The 18,567-nt window shown below is 43.2% G+C and overlaps 1 protein-coding gene across 10 annotated transcripts in view; it reads left to right on the plus strand.

Annotated features, from left to right (window-relative positions):
• Nucleotides 1–18,567, plus strand: part of MTCL1 (microtubule crosslinking factor 1) — a 102,950-nt gene that overhangs the window by 38,923 nt on the left and 45,460 nt on the right. For 5 of the 10 annotated variants that reach the window (XM_035318682.1, XM_035318678.1, XM_035318679.1 and 2 more), the window contains exons 4-6: nucleotides 11,963–12,022; nucleotides 14,178–14,255; nucleotides 18,118–18,567. The exon at nucleotides 18,118–18,567 is cut by the window's right edge and continues 876 nt beyond it. In XM_035318682.1, the coding sequence (XP_035174573.1) occupies nucleotides 11,963–12,022; nucleotides 14,178–14,255; nucleotides 18,118–18,567 (588 nt within the window). The remainder of the gene's footprint in view (nucleotides 1–11,962; nucleotides 12,023–14,177; nucleotides 14,256–18,117) is intronic. The other 5 variants (XM_035318684.1, XM_035318686.1, XM_035318687.1 and 2 more) reach the window with 2 other exon arrangements.

An 18,567-nucleotide genomic window follows, 5' to 3' on the forward strand; every position in this document is an offset into this window, starting at 1 on the left:
GGGGACACCTGGCATTGTGGCTGGTATCCAGGGCTTTGGGTATCAAAGCCTTATTATTCTTAGGAAAATCCCTGGCTTCTACGGGGAGCAGTGTTTGAAAAGAAAACTTTTGGAGGGATAGCAGATGAATCAGAGGAAAGCTTTTCAAAGCTGCTTTTTATAGTGTTTCGCAGAAGGGCAATCAGCTGGTAGCCTGGAGTATTTTCAGGCTACTATTTCCAGTCTGTAATTGCAAAGTTTGAAAAGTCTCTTCCATTGCCTCAGCTTTTACCCTGGGCTCAGCTCTTTAGCTCTTGCCAGCAAGTGTCCTTCCACTGCAGGTTCATTGTGTCACCGAATATTTTGCCCGGGGTCTTAATGAATATGTCTAGGATTCCCTGTGAACACTGAAAACTAGTATATGCGAGTTTGCTGAGAGGCTCCCTGGTTAAATTCACGCTTATTATGAAAAGCAACATAGACATTAGAGGGCAAAGGAAAGAAAGAAGCGCCTAAAGAGGAGAAAAGCAGGGCCAAAGGAGATCATGTCATTCAGATAGGCCGTGTGAAATCTGACAAGTGTGCATAAATATTGGTCCTGACCATAATAGGGCTGTGATTCTGCAGCCCTCACTGAAGAGAGGCCAGTGGGATGCCTTGCATGACTAACAATGAACCACTTGCATTAGTACGTGCAGCACAGCTTTTAAGCCTGAAGAGCTGTGAATACTATATAGTCACATTGCCCTGTAGAAATAAAAATGATTATTGAATTTCGGATTTATTATTATTGCTATTATTTGGGGGGATAATGGTTGCATTTTATTTTATTTTACTTTATTTTTATTTATTTTATGTCTCCGTACTGGTGAGTGATGTTCTGAAAAGTTTGTTTTCAAAGAGAATCCCTACCAAGTCATTTGAAAGGAGTGTAGAGCCTATGTATTTCATCCTGCAGCGTCTGCAAGTCACTATTGGAATCATAGCAACAAGTGATACAATGATACAGATGCATGATGCTGAACAGAAAACAAGGCAGAAAAAAAATATCTTCTTTAAGCACCAGTCAGAATCAAAGGTTTATTATTCCTACAGCATGAGTAATTTTATTACTTTAAGGTGGGTGGGTATTTCAAGTAAGTATATGCCTTCTATTAAACTTGATCCATTATACTTCTTAGAATCTAGGGTTGCCACAAGCTTTCCTTTTAGTTTTTGATATAAGGGGAGAATTTGGTCAAACCATGCCAGCTTTATGTTGACAGGGAGATTAATAGGGAAAGCCTGAAGAGGACACATCCAAATGATTTTTAGTTCTAAGTCATTAAATAATTCTCTCAATTAGAATTTTGTTTTGTCTAACTCTAGATCTACTTTTGCTTAAAGTTCCTTGGTCTTCTTCTGGGGCACAAACAGCTTTCTCAGGTTTTCCTATGTAAATGAAAAGGCATTCAAAATTCTTATTTGTTACATGCAAAATAAAGAGAAAATAACAAAGTCTAACTGGGAAATCGTGTGCCGTCTGGGGCATTTGGGGTGTTCAGTAAGAACTTTTCTGGCATTGCCCCTGGTCCAGCCCCACAGCACGCAGTGTACTTGGGACAGGGGCAGCTGCTTATCCAGAGCCTGCAGCAATTTTGAAGGCCTGTGTGTCCTACTACATGCATGATGCTGTTGCTTTTTGTAGCTAAAAGTGTCTGAACAAAGGTGGTACAAGCCAGCTGACTTGTGGTTGCATGTAGGCATTTTCTGGGTGCCCTGCATGAGATACCTGAAGCATGTCAGATTTGCAAAAGCCAATTCCTTTCAAATGGCCATTGTGACGGGGCCAATTATAGAGCTCTTCTTCCGTGGGCATCGTTAAGGGAGCTATTTGTGCTCTTATTTTAAGCACTGACACTGTGGCAACCTCTGGGATAGGGTGCACTCTCAGCTGAGAAGCAGGTTACCTGTAAGGAGCTGCTTTTTCCATGTGGGTGAAGATGCAGAAAGAAAAGAGTGACCAATGACTTCACTGGTGGAGAGAAACATTTTTTTGCATTTTAATTAGAAAAATGAAAAGTGCATGAATTTCCCGTTTCAATAGTTTCTGTCATCTGAGAAATAATGATCTGAAAATAAATTGCGGGTCTCTGGCCCCAGCAGGCTGCCATTATTCACTCTAATGCATACATGCTATTCATCATTGTTAATCTTCTGCTCCCGGGCTAGGATATATCCTATTTTGCTGTGAGCTGACATGTTTCAGGTCAGGAGCTGATCCATCGATGGGGCTCGGATGCCTCTGCTCCACAGCAGGGTGTAATTTTGAGGGTGACCCTGTGGGAAGAGGGGTGCTGGGGCAGCAGCCAGCACAGCATCCCTGCGGCAGTGCTGTGCCTGGCACATGATGATCAGTGGCTGGTCAAAGATAAGAGGGGAAGGGTTGTCGGGTCCCCCAGAGAATCTGCACTTGCTGTTTCATCAGGCTTGGCAAAACAAACTTTGGTTTGTATTATTGCCTGTCAGGCTTAGTAAGGCTTCATGACGTGACTTGGTGATGTCTTCTTACCAGGCACCCCTGCTTAACTTACTTTTAATCACAGCAATGAGACAGTAGTTGTGGACCAGTGACCATTAGATGCCTGTCTGCAGCTTCTGCGACATGCTGTCTGGTCTCCTAAAAGCTTCAGTTTCAGAGGCTCAGCTTGCACTGCCTGAGGCCCTAGTCCAAGACTTGCCGGAGTTAATGAAAAAACATTAAAAAAAAAAAAAGAGTTTGGTGTGATTTTGGCACAGAAGTATATTCCTCAGTAGTATCTGCTACTTAGCTATTTGTATGTGGTTAAATCCCTGTACTTCATATGCTGATTCATAGTAAAAAAAAATTGCCTCTTTGGCTTTTTTGGGCCAATAAGTATAATAAAAAGGTATTTTCCCAGAATATTTTCTCAGCCTGCAATCCCCAGCAGGAGCTTGCCATTGCAGCTTTGCTCTTCCTGAGTGTTTTGCAAGGTTTTCCACATATGAAGAGGTTCTTTGTAGTAGGCAAATCAAATACGAAACACACGAGGATGTTCCTGCTCTGATGTACCTCAGCATGCCAAGTACCCAGAGATCAGAAGGACTTTGGAGTTACTGTCTACAAATTACTTTTCAGAAGCTGTGTCTCAAATCGTCTTCAGACACCTCTTCCACTAGGCAGCAGCATCAATACGATGTGCAGATGTGATCAGCGAGCTCTTCCCTTTAATTTATGTATTTTGGTGCCTGGTTCAACCTTAGGACACAGTAGCTGGCATCAACTGTCAGGGTCTTGTGAAGGCAACAGTGTTGCTCAGCTTTTTTATTTCATTCTGTATTTGAGCCTGGGTGTGCAGCATCACAAGCCAGATAGCTCTAGTGGGTTTTTTCCGCTTCACTGAAGAAACATACATACTCTCAGCAAAGTGTGCATTTTACAGCAGGTACATAAAAGTGCAAAGAAAAGGGCATAATTTTATAGCCTTTGAGAGAGAGTCGTCAAAACCAAGTGCTGTCACTCTTCATTTGTTATCATAATAATTACCACAATAAAAATACTGCATAAAACGTGACTAGGGTTACAAAATCAGTTAAAAGGTTAGGGAATGGGAGAAGAACTGTTTCCCAGGCAGCCTAGCATGGTGCTGCCTCTTGCTGCCTGCTGCCTCAGACCAGGGCTGGTCCTCGCTGTGGTGACTTCCCTGCGCTGCTCTAGCAGGGCCTGCAGTTTCTGAAGGGCATGAGGTTTCTTAAGCAGAAGAATCTCCTGAAAACCAGCCAAGTTGTGTGCCAGCAGCTCACCCCACACAGGGAATGGATGTTTTGAATTAGACTAAACAAGAAAGAGGAGTAATGCATAGCAAGGAGACAAAGCATGTGTCTGAGCAAAGATGTCCTAGTCGATTTTCCTGATGTCTGATTCATACAAGAACTTAATGTAAGAGGTGATGATCCAAATCACTTATTCCTGTATTCTAAAATCAGTATGTTGCTTGAATAAAGGTTGTTGCCTGGGGTTGTTGCTATTGGAGTGGTCTGGACCAGTAAAACTAATCTTGTGGTTTCAAGGGAGTATGAGCGGGTCATCTTTCCGTCTTCTCTTCTGTTTTGCCTGCAGATAAAATGTTAGGTTTGGTAAGGAAGTCTGTATCCCAGAGAAGTACAGCAGCTAGGCCCCACGTAGGATGCAGCTAGGGAGGGCTGAATACCAGTAAAAATGAAGCAGCAAATTCCTCACATGGGCAGGAGCTTATTCCCCCAGAGATCAGCTCCCCATGTGCTGGAGACGGCTGGGAAAGCCGGGTGTCTTGGGCAGGGTCAACAGAGCAGACTGAGGAGCATTATCCCACCCCACACTTTTGCCCACCTCCCTACAAGCTGCTTGAAATGGGGATTTTGCAGTTATACCATCTCTCCTAATTAATAATTTCTTTCCCTACTGGCCGGTTCCAGCTGAAATTGGGATCCTAGATAGCCTAACACTTTTCTCCCATGATGGCGACTCTAACTTGCATTTTATTTGTATAATTGATGACCTTGTTCTTTATTTGAGAACTGATATTGTTTGTGCTCGAACTGTGACTACTTCCATGGCATGCTGAGTATGTGTGTCTTTGGGGTGACGCATTGCCTGTCGGTAAACTGTTACGTGCATCGGATGATATATAGGAATGGGAGTTACAGGTAACACTTATCTGAGGGTCAAAACTGTCATCAGTTGCAGCTGCATACGTTTACCATCTTTTTGTTATATCTAGATGAAAAATAGAAACCCTTTTTCTCAGGGCAGTGTCCTTAAAATTGTGAAATAATACATGGGCAACTGAGGATTACAAAGTCTATCTGGGCCATGTTCACTGGAGATCATCTCAGTTGGCCTTTAATCTCTCTGCTTCTTTAGAAGTTTATTTAATACTTATAGAAAGAGCAAGTTGCTCTAATCCAGGGGCGATTGAATGTACTTGTAGTTATAGTTGTCTGCTCATGGAAAAAATTTCTTTCCATCCCCAATGACGAAGACAATCCTATAGCTGTTGATCCATTAGTATAGAAAGTGCAGATGCTGCACAGCTTTGTATATCTTTCTCTGCTAAAAGTTCTAAAAATACTCAAAATACTCTTTTTTTTTTTTTAATTCTGAGCAATTTTCTCTTTACACCTATACCCTGGGCACTACAGAGATTTCAGAGCTGTGTGTTTTCTCCCTCTCCTAGTGCTGTAAACTGCTGCAGTAACCTCCTGACCCCGTAAGAGCTTGGAGCTTCACCCAGCTCCCCTCCTGTCCTTTAACAGCACCATCCAAACCACAGCTCTCTGCTTCACCTCATCACCCTGAAACTCAACTTTTTGCTTCTCCACTGCATGAAGCCTGTTCAAAAACTAGGACCATCAGCCATGTAGCATTGCTTTTAAATTCTGTTGGTGGCAGGGAAAGGATGAAGTCTATCTCTGCAAGCAATTGGGAGAGCAGGTTGCTGTCTCTGTGTGCATACCACTGCTTTAGTCTTCTGGAAAAAACACATTTATGCCAATAATAGATCAATTTTTACAGGAAATGCTAAGCCACGCGTGCATTGATCAGCTGTAAATTCTCTTACGTTGTCTTCCTTCGGAAATGTAAACTCCTAATCCCCTTTCTGAGCACTACCCCTGCAGCGTTGTAAATCCAGCCCTGGCTGACTGCTGCTCAGGAGCTCCCAGTGGAAGGCCTGCAACAGGACAGCAGGACACTTGCTGCAGCCCCTCAGAAAGGATTTGGGTTTTAAAGTGTTTTTCAGGGAACACAGGGAGGAGAGGGCAGCTCAGTTTGTGTGTGTGTACAGCACCCGGCACATTTTCAGGGGCTGCCTACTGCACTGTAATACCAGCAAGCTCAGTCAGTGTCAGCACAGCACATACCTCTGGGATTATGCCCCTGCTCCTGAATGAGCTCTTTCCAAAAGGGGTGCAAGCTGACGTGGCTCACGTCCAGTTTACAGGGCCAGGGGCAGGGCGATGCTCAGCGGCTGAGGCTCAGCTGATGCAGGTCTGGTCTCAGCATGTTAAAATTTCCCTTACATGTTGTGGCAGGTGTGATTGTAATTTGGGCATCTTATGTCCAAACAAAGAGGGACTCACGCACAGGAACTTTTAAAATACATTTTAATGAATTTAAGAAGTTATTTAAAAAAGCAGTTGGGCAGCAGCAGTGCCCAAGATGATGAAACCAGTAAGAGTTTGGGGTCTCAGGATTTCAGTTATTGTATTAATAACACCTATTACATCACTGTGCTATAACTGCTTACCCGTCATTACTACAGCAATTATTTAGCAGTTATCATATTATTATAGATGATTACATTGGTTTCAGGTCCTCTTGTCAGCCTCCACAGAGCAAATAGTAAGGGAAGCAGCCTGTTTTGAGGCAGCCCAGCCGTCTCCCCCATCCCACAGGCTGCCCTCTTGGCGGCCAGGCCTCCAGCCTTCCCCTCCGCAGCACCTCCCCGATCTGTCACACCGAATTTATTTGCAAACACCCCTCCAGCTGGTATCACCAGGGGATCAGTCCACATGCAAGAGGCACTGGGAAGCCGCGAGAGACAACTGATGCCGTGCGCTGGTAGTAAGAGGCAAAGGAAAGAGACTCCTCCAAAGCCCCCATTCATAAGCTTAGCACAATAGGGTAAAGAATGGTTAGGGAAATTTAAGCTGGTGCTGAAAGCTGCTCTGCTTTGCTGCTTTTTTTTACAAAAGGGATGGCTTTTATTCTGAACCGTAATACTTACGATATTTCAGACATGGCTTGCTTTGCTAGGCCATGTGAATGATGAGTATCACCACATTTAGATGTTTCCAGTAAATGAAACACACATGGGGATGAATGCAGATACAGATCGCTTGCGTCAAACCCACTGTTATCAGGGCTTGGTGAGATATTCTTTTCAAGGGCCTACAGCAATTGAAAAGTGCTTAGAATTTCATTGTATTTTCCAGTCCCATTAGCCATCCTGTATGTACGTATGACAGCCCACATGGAAAACCTGCTGCTGTGCTGTCACTGAGTGGCCAGTGTAGTACAGAAGTATGGGATGGCAGCTAAACAAAATTTCAGTTGTACACCTGGTATTTAGAGATGCATCAGGCCTTAAGACGGAGTGGAAGCCACCCTATCCTACCTTTACAGAGAAGTATGTTGCTGCAGAAATGGGAAATGCTTCATTTTCAAATAGATGAGTAGAAGTACTGAAAAGTAGATGCACAGTGGAGGATTTTTAAAGAGTATACTCATTAGTGGTTTGAGAGTAGTATCCCTTGGCTTTGTCAGCCTCTGCCATAACCTTCCCCTGTGGTCCAGCACAGGGCCCAGAAAACATCAGCATGAATCACTCCCGAGCAGCAATTAGTGCTGCAGTTAATGAACACTGCTTTACATTACACGGGGATAAGTCCCCCCTCTGACGGCATGTTGCGAGTGGGCCCGTTTTCCTTCTGATTCACATTCATGCCAAGCAGAGTTGCCTTCATCTAAATCACTGGTGCTTGGCGGGGTGTAACTGCCATGAAGGGGTCGGTAGACTGTCCAGCTTTCAGAGTCATCCACATGCTGTGGGGCAGAGATTGTATCTCGCTGGATGTTTTGCTGAATGCTGGACCTGAGGGGGCTCGACATCTAGCAGGAAGTTGAGAGCTCACTGGGGAGTGAGCTCTCAACTACTCTCAATTGCACATTGCTAATGTGCAATTCTTAAGCTTTTACCTTAGAGATAAACCAGTAATCTAAAAGCAGCCCGGGTAAGCTACTGGTATGGTTAGAGCCAGTGGGTTTGGTCACTCATACATATTTTTTTAGAAGTGCTGTCAGGTCTCTCGCAGGCAGTATTTTCTAATGAAATTTGTGATAATCCATTTCAAAGCGATCAGTAGCAAGTCGTCATTGCGCGGGGAGAGAACATTATTTATACAATTCATAAGCCACAGTAATGTTCATGCATAATTCTTCACACATCACAGTGACAGAAGTAGCCTTCAGGCCAGACTTTCCATGCCAGCCTCTGTGTTTTTACGTTGCAGACATCCTCACTTCAATAGCCAACTACTTGATTTTGCAGGCTCAGTTTGATGCACATATGATAGCAAGCCCACACCTGCCTGCAGATGCCAAATTACACCCCAAATGACTCGCTCCTCTTGGTAGCAGTGAATAAAATGACAGGCTGGTAGCTCCAACAGGCTCTGAATTTCCTTTTTTTTTTTTTTTTTTTTTTTCCAAATATTTGTCTCCTGCTTCCTGTCCACAGCTCTATTCCCAGCCTTCCCAGCACTTAACTCAGTCTTAAAACTTGGGGAATATCTTGTGTTGACACTCATGATTCCTCTCAACTCAAACTTTATTTCAATGTCTTACTCAGCCTCTAATTCCAGTGTACTGACTACCCCTTGCTGTTCCCCACATTTTGTCTCACTCTCTCCTTGCTCTCATTGCTCAGTTTGCTTGCATCCTCTCAGATCTGCTAAAACTAGAGTTCACTGAAAGATGGAAATGGTCTCTTCCTGTCCTTGCTAGGCTTTTGGGAAAGTGGAAATAATTGTATCTCTTCCTGCTGTTAATACTGTAGTCACTACATCCAATGATCTTTTGGGGAAGTTTAACTTTTAAAACACCAGGCAATTTATTAATATTCATTGAGTAACCTCTTTCCTGAGGCACTGATATTAATCAAAAGACTAACAAAATCTCGTTTAACCATCATGGAGAGACTTTTTAATAGATGGCCAACTCTGGTTGGTCTCTTGATTACAAAAGGTAGCACAGAAATGTTCCTTGCAACATTAATTCATATCAGCTTCTGATACCGATTTCCTGCACATCAAAAAGAAATACTCCTCTGTTGTACCGCTTTTAATTTTAAATCACTTAGGCCTGTGGTGCATTCCACCTATTTCTTTTTGCAGTGGCACCCTCTGCCCTTAGTCCTACGGAAATATCAGCTGCATTGGTTGGCGTTTCCCATGCACATGCAGCCTAGTCCCACAGAGGTACATTGGAGATCTTTCATTGCTCTCGTATAGGGGCTGGGGTTTTGGTTGGGTAGCCCCTTGTGGTCATCCCCGTTTCCAGTCCTGCACTGACCACTGGAGGTTTCTCCCTATCGTCCACTGATAGCTGCCAGAGGTAGATATTGCCTTTTTTCTCTCACAGTCAGCCTGAAGTTGAGTCCCTGCATTACAGAAATACAGAGCCATCTCGCAGCCCAGCACTGATCAGAAGGCTGTTATGCAAATCCGAGCAGGTTGGTGTGAAATTGCGCGAAGTAAGGCCCTGTCCTGTGGCATTATGTTAAACACTTGTTACTCTGGATCTGTGAAATTCATTTTTTCAGCAAGAAGCAGAGTTTACAGCTCCCAAAGCCAGATCACTACCTGCCTGTTTCTCATCATGTCATGCATTTTTCCTACTTATATTTTATTTCAATTTCCCTTACTTCCCAAGTATTACTCCTTGTAACTGAGCAAAGGCTGCATTACTGTCCATCACACCACAACCCACCATCCTCCTGGCTTCTCAGGTTGGATGTTTCCAACTGTAGCTTTTTGTCTTAGTAAAAGCAAGAAGTTTTTAGGATTTGACAGAGGGTTTTGCATCTCCAGCATAATTGGTACTCATATGCTCTACAAGTGCATGGAGGCCTCTACAGAAACTCGCAGGCTCATCCGTGACACCAAGGGCTTGCTAATTGAATGGAACAACCAGACAACATCCTCTTGTTTGTGCTACTCTTGCCTGAAGTCACACAGAAGAGCAATGGATATGGGGGTAGAGCTGTACCTGCAGCTTTCCAGATGCATTGTCTTGTATACCAGGGCAGGTACCATGGCTGGTGGCTGCTTGCAGTTGCATCTCTGTTTCCAGAATAATGCCACACTGAAAACAGAAAAAGGGGAAACAGTAACTGTTTATCCTGGCTAAGCTTGTGTAACAGGTTTTCATATGATGTTTGCAGTGTTTAAAATCTCCTTTTTTTTTTTTTTTTTTTTTTTTTTTTTTCCCCATTAAACCATTTCAGTATCCAGGAAAAAAAATCTCTTACTCAGCTTCATTAGTTATAGGAATTCATGAGATTAAAGTAGAGAGCAGATTAGCAAAAACAAACTGTAGTATGTCTTGGGCATATGGTGCTGCGTATGAATGGGTTTTAACTACTTAACTGTCTAACAAAGACCAGAAGAGGAGATTTGTCTTAGCATGCCATAATTATAATTTGTAGTAGCTGCATAGCTTAGCAGTCAGGAACCACAGAGGCATGGAAAGCTTTTGCTTAGATTTGCATGGTGTGTGTCTGTGTCCCTGAGCTCACTCTGTGTTCTCCACCAGCTGATGGCCAGGCACGAGGCTGGGGTTAACTAATTAGTAGTATGCCTCTCCTTCCTTGCTTCCCCTTCATCTTTGCCGGGCTCAAGTTTTGCAGACCGTTTACTGAGCCTAACTTAGCTCAGGAGTACAAGGTTGCATCCTCACTTACACACCTGTAAGCTCCAAATGCATCCCAAAAATGTGCAGTGCAGCCCTGGGTTAAGGGAGGGTGCAGAAATGGGTAATTTGCCCCGTGGATGAAGGAGCTGGTACCAGTGTTGGTGAACCTGTGACAGTTTAGGGTTCTCCTCAGGTGGCAATTGTCCCTCATAGAGCAAATATAAATAGAAGTAGTCAGTGAAAGAGGCCATTGGGTTGTTCATTAGGGACTATCACCCTTCAGGCTTTCTTTGCCTTTCTTGGTGGAAAAAGAATCCTGTTTTCTCTTGGGTTGTGCTGAAGCCCGGTGTGTTGCTTGTTGGAAGGGTAAGCATGCCAAATAATTTCTGTGCCCAAAAGTGCTACAAGCCACTGAAAGCCATATTGGAAGCAGTGGCCTAAACCACTGCAAAGGGACCTGGAGCTGGCAGAAGGGGAGGCACTGCCAGTTGAGGTACCCAATATTTGCTTCTCCTGTGCATATGGTGCAGGTTCAAGGGAATCTGAACCTCTGGGTGCCAACAAAGCAGTGCAGCCAGCTTTGAATTCAGACGACTCTGTAGTTTCCAGCTTCCTGCTTTTTTGCCTAACATCTACTGTTCTCCTCTGATACTTGCATACTTCAACCTACGCAAGTCAAATTTTTGCCATTTCTAAATAAATCCAGGTCACACTGGTTTGAGCTTGGTCCTGAAACACAAGCTTGAGAGAATTAGTGCAAATACCAGTAAGGTGGCTGTGCTCCACCTCCTGAGGAAAGCTGTGCGTTTCCATTTGGGGGTGGGAGGTTTCAAAAACCAAGCAGGGGTGATGATATCATTTCCACGTCTTAAATGTAAAATTGTGTCTTAAAAGAACTACTTATAGAGTGGTGTGAAGATTTGCAACACCAATCAAATCAAATATATGTAGTAAATTCAGAAATACAGGGAGATAATGTTTATTATTATTATTATTATTATTATTTTCTTTTCTTTTCTTGTTTTTTATCTGGGCTCTTTGTGTGTTTGCTAGCAGGATGAACCAACAATGTTATGCCACATAGCTTTAATGTGCGTGACCTTCCATTTTTTTGTGGTGCTTTCCTCTGAGGTTTCCACAATGTGTTTCACATCCACTCTAAGTAACATTCTTGGACTTCTGCCCTGGATTAATCAAACATAAATCATTGCCCCATACTGAAAGAAAGTTTTGCCAAAAATTGTGGTGGTCCAGAGAAGAAGAAAAGAGTTGTTTTTTTTTGCCTCTGTGACCTTTTAACTAATTTTATTCCTTTCTGTTTAGTGTGTGGGAAATTCTATGCATCGGAAAATCCACTGACAAGGCCCTGATCATCTTGTTTTCTCAGTGATTAATAACAAAAATTAAATCCCTCGCTGTTCTGGAGTATATCCCCACTTTCTCCTCAATTAGTTTTATGGTGGTGAGCTCTGCCAAACTTGCAGGCTTTGTGCTTAGCTTATCAATAACCCAGCAACACTTCTGTTTCAGAGTTCCCTGAAGAGAAGAGGCAGCAGAGAAGTGCACAAAGAAAAAAAAACACTCACCCAGGTACGTTCTCAAGAATGTGCAATTTGTAGCAAAATCCCATGACGGAACTCAAAATTTCTTTCTGTGGGTGTTGACGGAGCCATCGGGCACATTAACTAGAGTGCAATTAGGCCTTGATCTACTGAGACCTCCCAGAGATAATGTAGAAGCAATTTAGGACGCAAGCACGGTCTCCAAGCCACGCAGCATCTCGGGTTCGTTGTGCATGTTATCAGCAGAGCCAGGCGGATGGTTTCCTACGAGAAGAGAAAATCACCTTGCCTCACAAAGTAATTGGATCACAGCTTAGGGACTGGCTAAATTTATACGTGGTGCTCAAGTTGTTGCACTAACGAGCAGCGAAGCAGCCAGCATGGTTCACAGGCTGCAGCAAGGCTCGTGCCGCAGCCTGGGGCTTGCTCTCTGTCACATCAGGTGAGCCACTTGCGACAGTGGGCTTCCCCCTGCTCAGATAAGGGGCAGAGCCCGAGCTGGACCCTTTGTCTGCCTTTGGACACTGGTTTTATTGAAGCCTCCTGTGCTTGTCCTCCTCGGGAAAGCGCTCTGCACCGCTTCCTCTGCTCTTTGTGCTGACGGTAGGAGTTGAAGCTTTTCCCAGTACCCACACGGTTACTGTTTATAGACAGAGAGACGGGGATAGTGTTTCATCTCCCTGTGAAAGGAGCCAAGAGTGGCATCATTATCTTCACTAAAGAAAGGTTGAGCTTCCCCTGCTGCCCCTTTGGCAGGCTCGGTGCATGCAACCGAGACGTATGGCTTTTCTCAGAGTCGATGGAGTCTTAAAATCCCATTGATTTGTAATAATAGCTGTAATAAATTAGAACATGCTGCACTTGAAATGGGCTCCATGTGCAGCTGAAGGGGTTGGGGGTGGCCAGACTGGGGCTGCAGGCTCCATTCCTGGGGCACAACAGAGCGAGCATCCCTGTGGAGCAAGTACAAATACTGAATCAGATCTTAAAATGGGGCACAAGGCTTTCTTCCTGCATCACCTGTTATAAGTAATTATTTAAGTCATCACTGAGGTCAGAAAGTTTGTTTTCCTGTAAGTATGTAAGATATACATATGAGATATAAACACATGGAAATTACAAGTGAAGATACATGAATGCATGGTAAGGTCCATTGGGGTTTGTGGGAGGCACTGTCATTCCCTTTCTCATACCTGGAAATACAGAGAAGTGCAGAGAGAATGGATTCATGTGTTTGCTTTCTCCACCCAAATCCAGACACTGGAACTCAAAGAGCACCGGAGCAGCTCTACTTTGCCTCTGAAAGCCTTACAAAGGACTTCATAAAATTAATGGGGTAACCCTGGGTCAGCTTTTCACCACTCACAACATGAGGAAGTGATCCCAGAAACCACCCAGGAAAAAATAAAAACCTTTTCACTGTACGCACACGTGCATACGTCATACAAGCAAAGGATTTGTGTTTGACAATGGCTGTCCAGATTTCTTCAGCAATTCTTTAGGGTAGGAAGGATGGAGAAACAGTCCTGCATACTCACATGTCCTAGCCTTTCAGCGCGTGTCCTAGGCATCTCCCAGCTCTAGGACATTAAACAGAGCAGTCTCCAAACCTGGGTATCTGCTCAGAGGTAAATGCTGATTGAGACCAGAGTGCACCATACCAAGTGCCCAACCTGGTCCAACAGCTCTGGGTCCTGGGGCAGGGCTCAGAGGGGTAAGTACAGACACAGCCAGGGAGGTTTGAAGTGCTGCTTTTCAGGGGCAGCCACCCTAACCACCTAAAAGAGGTTCAAATACCTAAACTGAGACATCTTAGGCCAAATGCTAAACAGCTTTGGAAATGAGGGCTTGACTTACTCAAGCCAACAGGAGGAACCTTTTTGTCTTTTTTTTTTTTTTTTTAAATTCCCATTACAAGTTTGTTTTTTTGACTGAAAAGCAGCCACAGACTTAGATTCTTTAAATCTCTGCATCTGCATATTTACAGATATGTATAACGTACGGCACAACCGGTGTTTTTATGTACTGGGAGCTCATCATGAAAATTAGTGTGAATGTCACATCCACTGCAGGGCACAGCATAAACTCCCGTGAAACTGATGGTCTTGAAGTCATGTAAAAGCAGAGTTGTTAGTTGTGCTTACCCGCCTCTAGCAGTACTCAAGAAAAAAGTTTTTATTCAGCAGAATTGCAAAATGGAGCTTCTTGGGAAGTACCAGGCACCAGGCAAAACACAGAGAAAAGTGGTTCTCCAGCGCAAGGTAGGAGTGAGTGCTGGTGCTCACCTGGTGCTTGGGTTCTGGTCGTACTGCCCTGTCGTCAGACTCACAACCCCAACGCGCTTACCCATCTTCTGCCTGGCAGTCCCGTGAGACGGTGGTGGTAGAGGAGATGGTGGTGGTCTCTATCTATCTTTGTGTCTTCTTGCCAGAAAAGAAATATCACATTTGAGAGTTTTTGATCAGATCCTCATTCTCATCACATCATTTACATTGCATAATGAATTTAAGTTCATTTCTTTCATTTAAGCATTTAAGTTTCATTTGTTTATCTCAACACTCTACATTTGCCTAAATTAGACTGCAGACTCTTTAGGGAGGAATCTGTTTTTTTTTTTCTTTCTGCCTTTTTTATTCCCATTAACATCTCTCTGTAGTGCTATACAGAGTTGTGGTGCTATGGCATCTAAATATGCACTACCAGTAATCATTAATTTCCCATTTATCCTTAATGATCCTTTAAGTCAGTGACTAGCACCATTAATGACTGAACATTTTTGCACTCTTGTTCCTTCTTTTGTTTCAAGACAGTCTGCCCTACATGCACCTTTTAGGAAAGCATCCACATGCTGGATGTGAAATACAGGAATACAGTCAGGCTGTGCCATAGCCCAGCTTTCAGCCCTTGGGATTTGAGCCTCTTGTTCCTATAGAATGATGTAAAGACTGTGTTCTCCTTTTTTTTTTTTCTTTTTTTTTTCTTTTTTTTTATTATTTTTGGCTTTCACTTCATTTGTGATTTAACTTGTAACAAACTATTCCTAATTTCTGTGATTTGGCCTCACCTTAGTTTGCCTTATATTTCAAAACTCTACTTGCTCAAGTGGGTCTTACCCCCTTGCTGTTTCCACTTGGTTTCAACTGATCAAGAAATGATTGATATTTCTGTACACAAAGTTTCAGAGGGACAGATGCATGAAGGTTGGGGTCCTACCCTTCTGGCATGCTTAGATCTTGCTGATGAATCTCTCCTGACCATTCTTTTCCTTTGGAAAAAAGCTGTCTGGGGAATGGGATTTTCAGTAGTCATGTTTCCTGGCAGAGAAGCAGGGAAGATCTAGAGCTTTCTCACCTTTCCAGATGGGATCCATATATAGTAGGCGAGATAAACATTCATCAGCTCTGTTGTTTTGTATAAGGCTTGTGTTTGTTTAATGAAAAAAAATTCTTGTCTGTTTCAGCTCTTGCAAAAGACAAAACTTACAAATGCAAAACTTTTTTTTTTTTTATTTTTTTTTCATAGACAAAACCTAGCAATAAAGAACTGCTCTTATAAGAATAGTTAACTGTTTTTGTCCTGCTGTAATAACATGCTAACTCCATGGAAGCACTGATTTTGAGTTGTGCAGTGATGCAGAGAAAAAACATTGGGGGCCTGACCCCAAACCCACTGAAGCCCTTCCCTCTTCTTCAAAAGCTTCAAAATGCTCAGTGCATTGTCTCTGTATGAGACAAGGTATGAGGCAGTGACTGCTATTTGTATTGATTGAAATACAGCCAGGAGAAGCTCCTGGGAGAAGCTGCCCCTACTGCTCACAGCCATGGACGAGGTCAGGCTGGTCATCATCATGGGCATCGGTGCAGCTGCCTGCAGGTGTGGCACTGATTGTCAGGCTCTTGCAGCCAATGTTAGACAGCAAGCATGGAGATGGACAGTGGATCACAAAGACATAATAAGGAAAATGTCAGATGTGGTTATTTCCAATCTTTTAACACATAAATAAAGAAACTGAAGCAATCACCCCACCTGTGAGTGCTGATTTGCAGCGCTGGTCTGGATATAACTTTCCTTGTAGTCTCTGTATTTCCCTAAAACCAAGGCCTAAAGCTGATTTGTGATGTCAGAAAACACAAAGGTATTGTGCAGCCCTGACCAAAGATTACATTTTAATCTTACATCAGAGCAACCAATGTTCAGAGTGACTCCAGAGCAAGCTGCATTGAGTTTTGCAAGGTTTTAATGTGATACTTAATTTACAATGTAGATCTATCAAGAGAAAAGCAATTTGCACACGTGTTTGTAACAGCGTGGAAAGGAGGTGTGTATGTGAGAAGACAGAAAGAGAAAAAAGCCCGTCTCCTGGAGGCTCTGCTTGTAGTCAGTTATATGCATCTTGTCTGCATTCGTAGAAGACTCACATTACAGGTGCCAGGAACACAATGACAAGAGTTTCAGTCAGTCAACTGATTGCAGTTTTCTTTTGACTCCTGGTTATCACTGAAAACAAAGTATTAGTAGAAACTTCTGCTATCTTTTAGCCATGCCTTGTCAATACCATATAAAATAACTTTTTTACTATTTAGTATTTAAAGTCGCATCCTGCACCAAGCAGAATCAGTAGTCAGCTTTCGCTGACTGAATTGAGAAATATACAATCAATTACTTATCTGTCTGTTTTTGTATTAACAGCTGAAATGAAGACATAATTTATAATTAGTATATATTTAAATAGGATGAGGAGAAATTAATCAAAGTAACATAAAAGACACCATTACCAATGTGCAAGGATGTGTACTTTAGAAATTAAATCATTTCCTCAGACTGCTGAGCCATAATTAGTTTTGTAATTTATTATTTTTTTAATAGGCTGATCTGGGTGAACAATTAACATCAGTCATGTTTTCTTCTGGATTTGGTTGCCATTATTAGGAATTGTAACAAAATGGTGCTTGTGAAAGATAACAGTGCTATGGAGGCTGAAATGAAGTTTCCATAGATAATTGCACATATGTCCACATGGCCTAACAACAATGATGAAATCTGCTGTCTCAAGAGATCATCTTTCAAAGCCTGCCGTCCATTATGCTGCTAATGCTGATAAATGTGTCTCTTATGAGGCCAAGTGCCTGTATCTCCATGACAATTCATGAAAGTGATTCATGCAAAGAAATTGTTCACCAGCTTAGAATTTACTTAACCTCATCTCTTACTTCAGCACAATGCACACTGGAGTTTTCATCTGAGTGAGATGCAGGACTTTAAAATGCCCAACTCCAAAAAAAAAGGAAGAATTAAACTCTCATTTAATGCCCCGATGCTTCCAGAAAAAAAAAATAAATAAATAAAAATGCAGGTTTTCACATGGGATGGATTTGGATGTAACCATGGTTTAATTATTTTTCATTCTTTTTTCTCATGTTTTCACCAATATCCCTTGTGAACTGTTGTCCATACCAGAAAGAGTGATCACATTCTGTTCCATCCTAATAATAACAACACCAGTGACAACAGTAGTGCTTTCTATTCTGGAAGGGAGTTAGGTACTCCAGCTATTTCACAGTATTGTGAGATCTAGTAGTTAAAGTACAGAGCACATGTTTCTTCACTGTGCAGGGCAGCTGTGAAACTTAGCTATTAAACTCTTTTGTGTTCCATAGCTGAAGAAGCCCAGGATGTGAGATTATGACAAGGAAATTTGTTTGAGCAGTCTTTGTTTCGTGATGCTAATAATGAGCAAATGTATCATGAAAGATAAATGGAACAGAAAGCGCCAACAAATCATGGCCACTTTTCAATATAGTCATCCTCATTTTCCACAAAATTTGCTCAATATCTGAGACAAAATAGACATTGAGCACCCTTGCCCTGACACTCCTGCATCACTGAACACTTGGACCGGCACAGTGATTATTTTTCTCTCTGTAACTTGGGTCAAGCTGCTTTGCCAATTTAACCTGGACCGAGCCATGAAATGTGTCAACCGTGTGGTTTGTGCAGCTCTGTCTGTGTTGCCTGCCTACCTAACAGACATGGCTCAGAGGGTGGGGAGGTGAAGATGTGGGGAAGCAAGCAACTCCTTGTGCTTTTCTAACATCATCTTGGTGGGGGGCTTGTTTTTGGCAGGAGGACAGCGCTGATTTGAAGTGTCAGCTTCAGTTCGCCAAAGAGGAGGCAGCGCTGATGCGGAAGAAGATGGCCAAGCTGGGGAAGGAGAAGGATGAGCTGGAGCAGGAGCTCCAGAAATACAAGTCCATCTACGGAGATGTGGACAGTCCCCTGCCTACAGGGGAGGCCGGGGGCCCTCCCAGCACCAGGGAAGCCGAACTGAAGCTTCGGCTGAAGCTGGTGGAGGAGGAGGCCAACATACTGGGCAGGAAAATAGTGGAACTGGAGGTGGAGAACAGGGGGATTAAAGCTGAGATGGAGGATATGAGGTGCCAGTACGAGAAAGAGTGTCTCAGCCGGGACCACATTTCAAGCATTCCTACCTCGCCCTACGGCGACTCCGTGGAGTCGGCCACAGAGCTGCGCCGGCACCTGCAGTTTGTGGAAGAGGAAGCAGAACTGCTGAGG

Source organism: Oxyura jamaicensis, chromosome 2 (genome assembly GCF_011077185.1).
Source record: "Oxyura jamaicensis isolate SHBP4307 breed ruddy duck chromosome 2, BPBGC_Ojam_1.0, whole genome shotgun sequence".
Lineage (NCBI taxonomy): Eukaryota > Metazoa > Chordata > Aves > Anseriformes > Anatidae > Oxyura > Oxyura jamaicensis.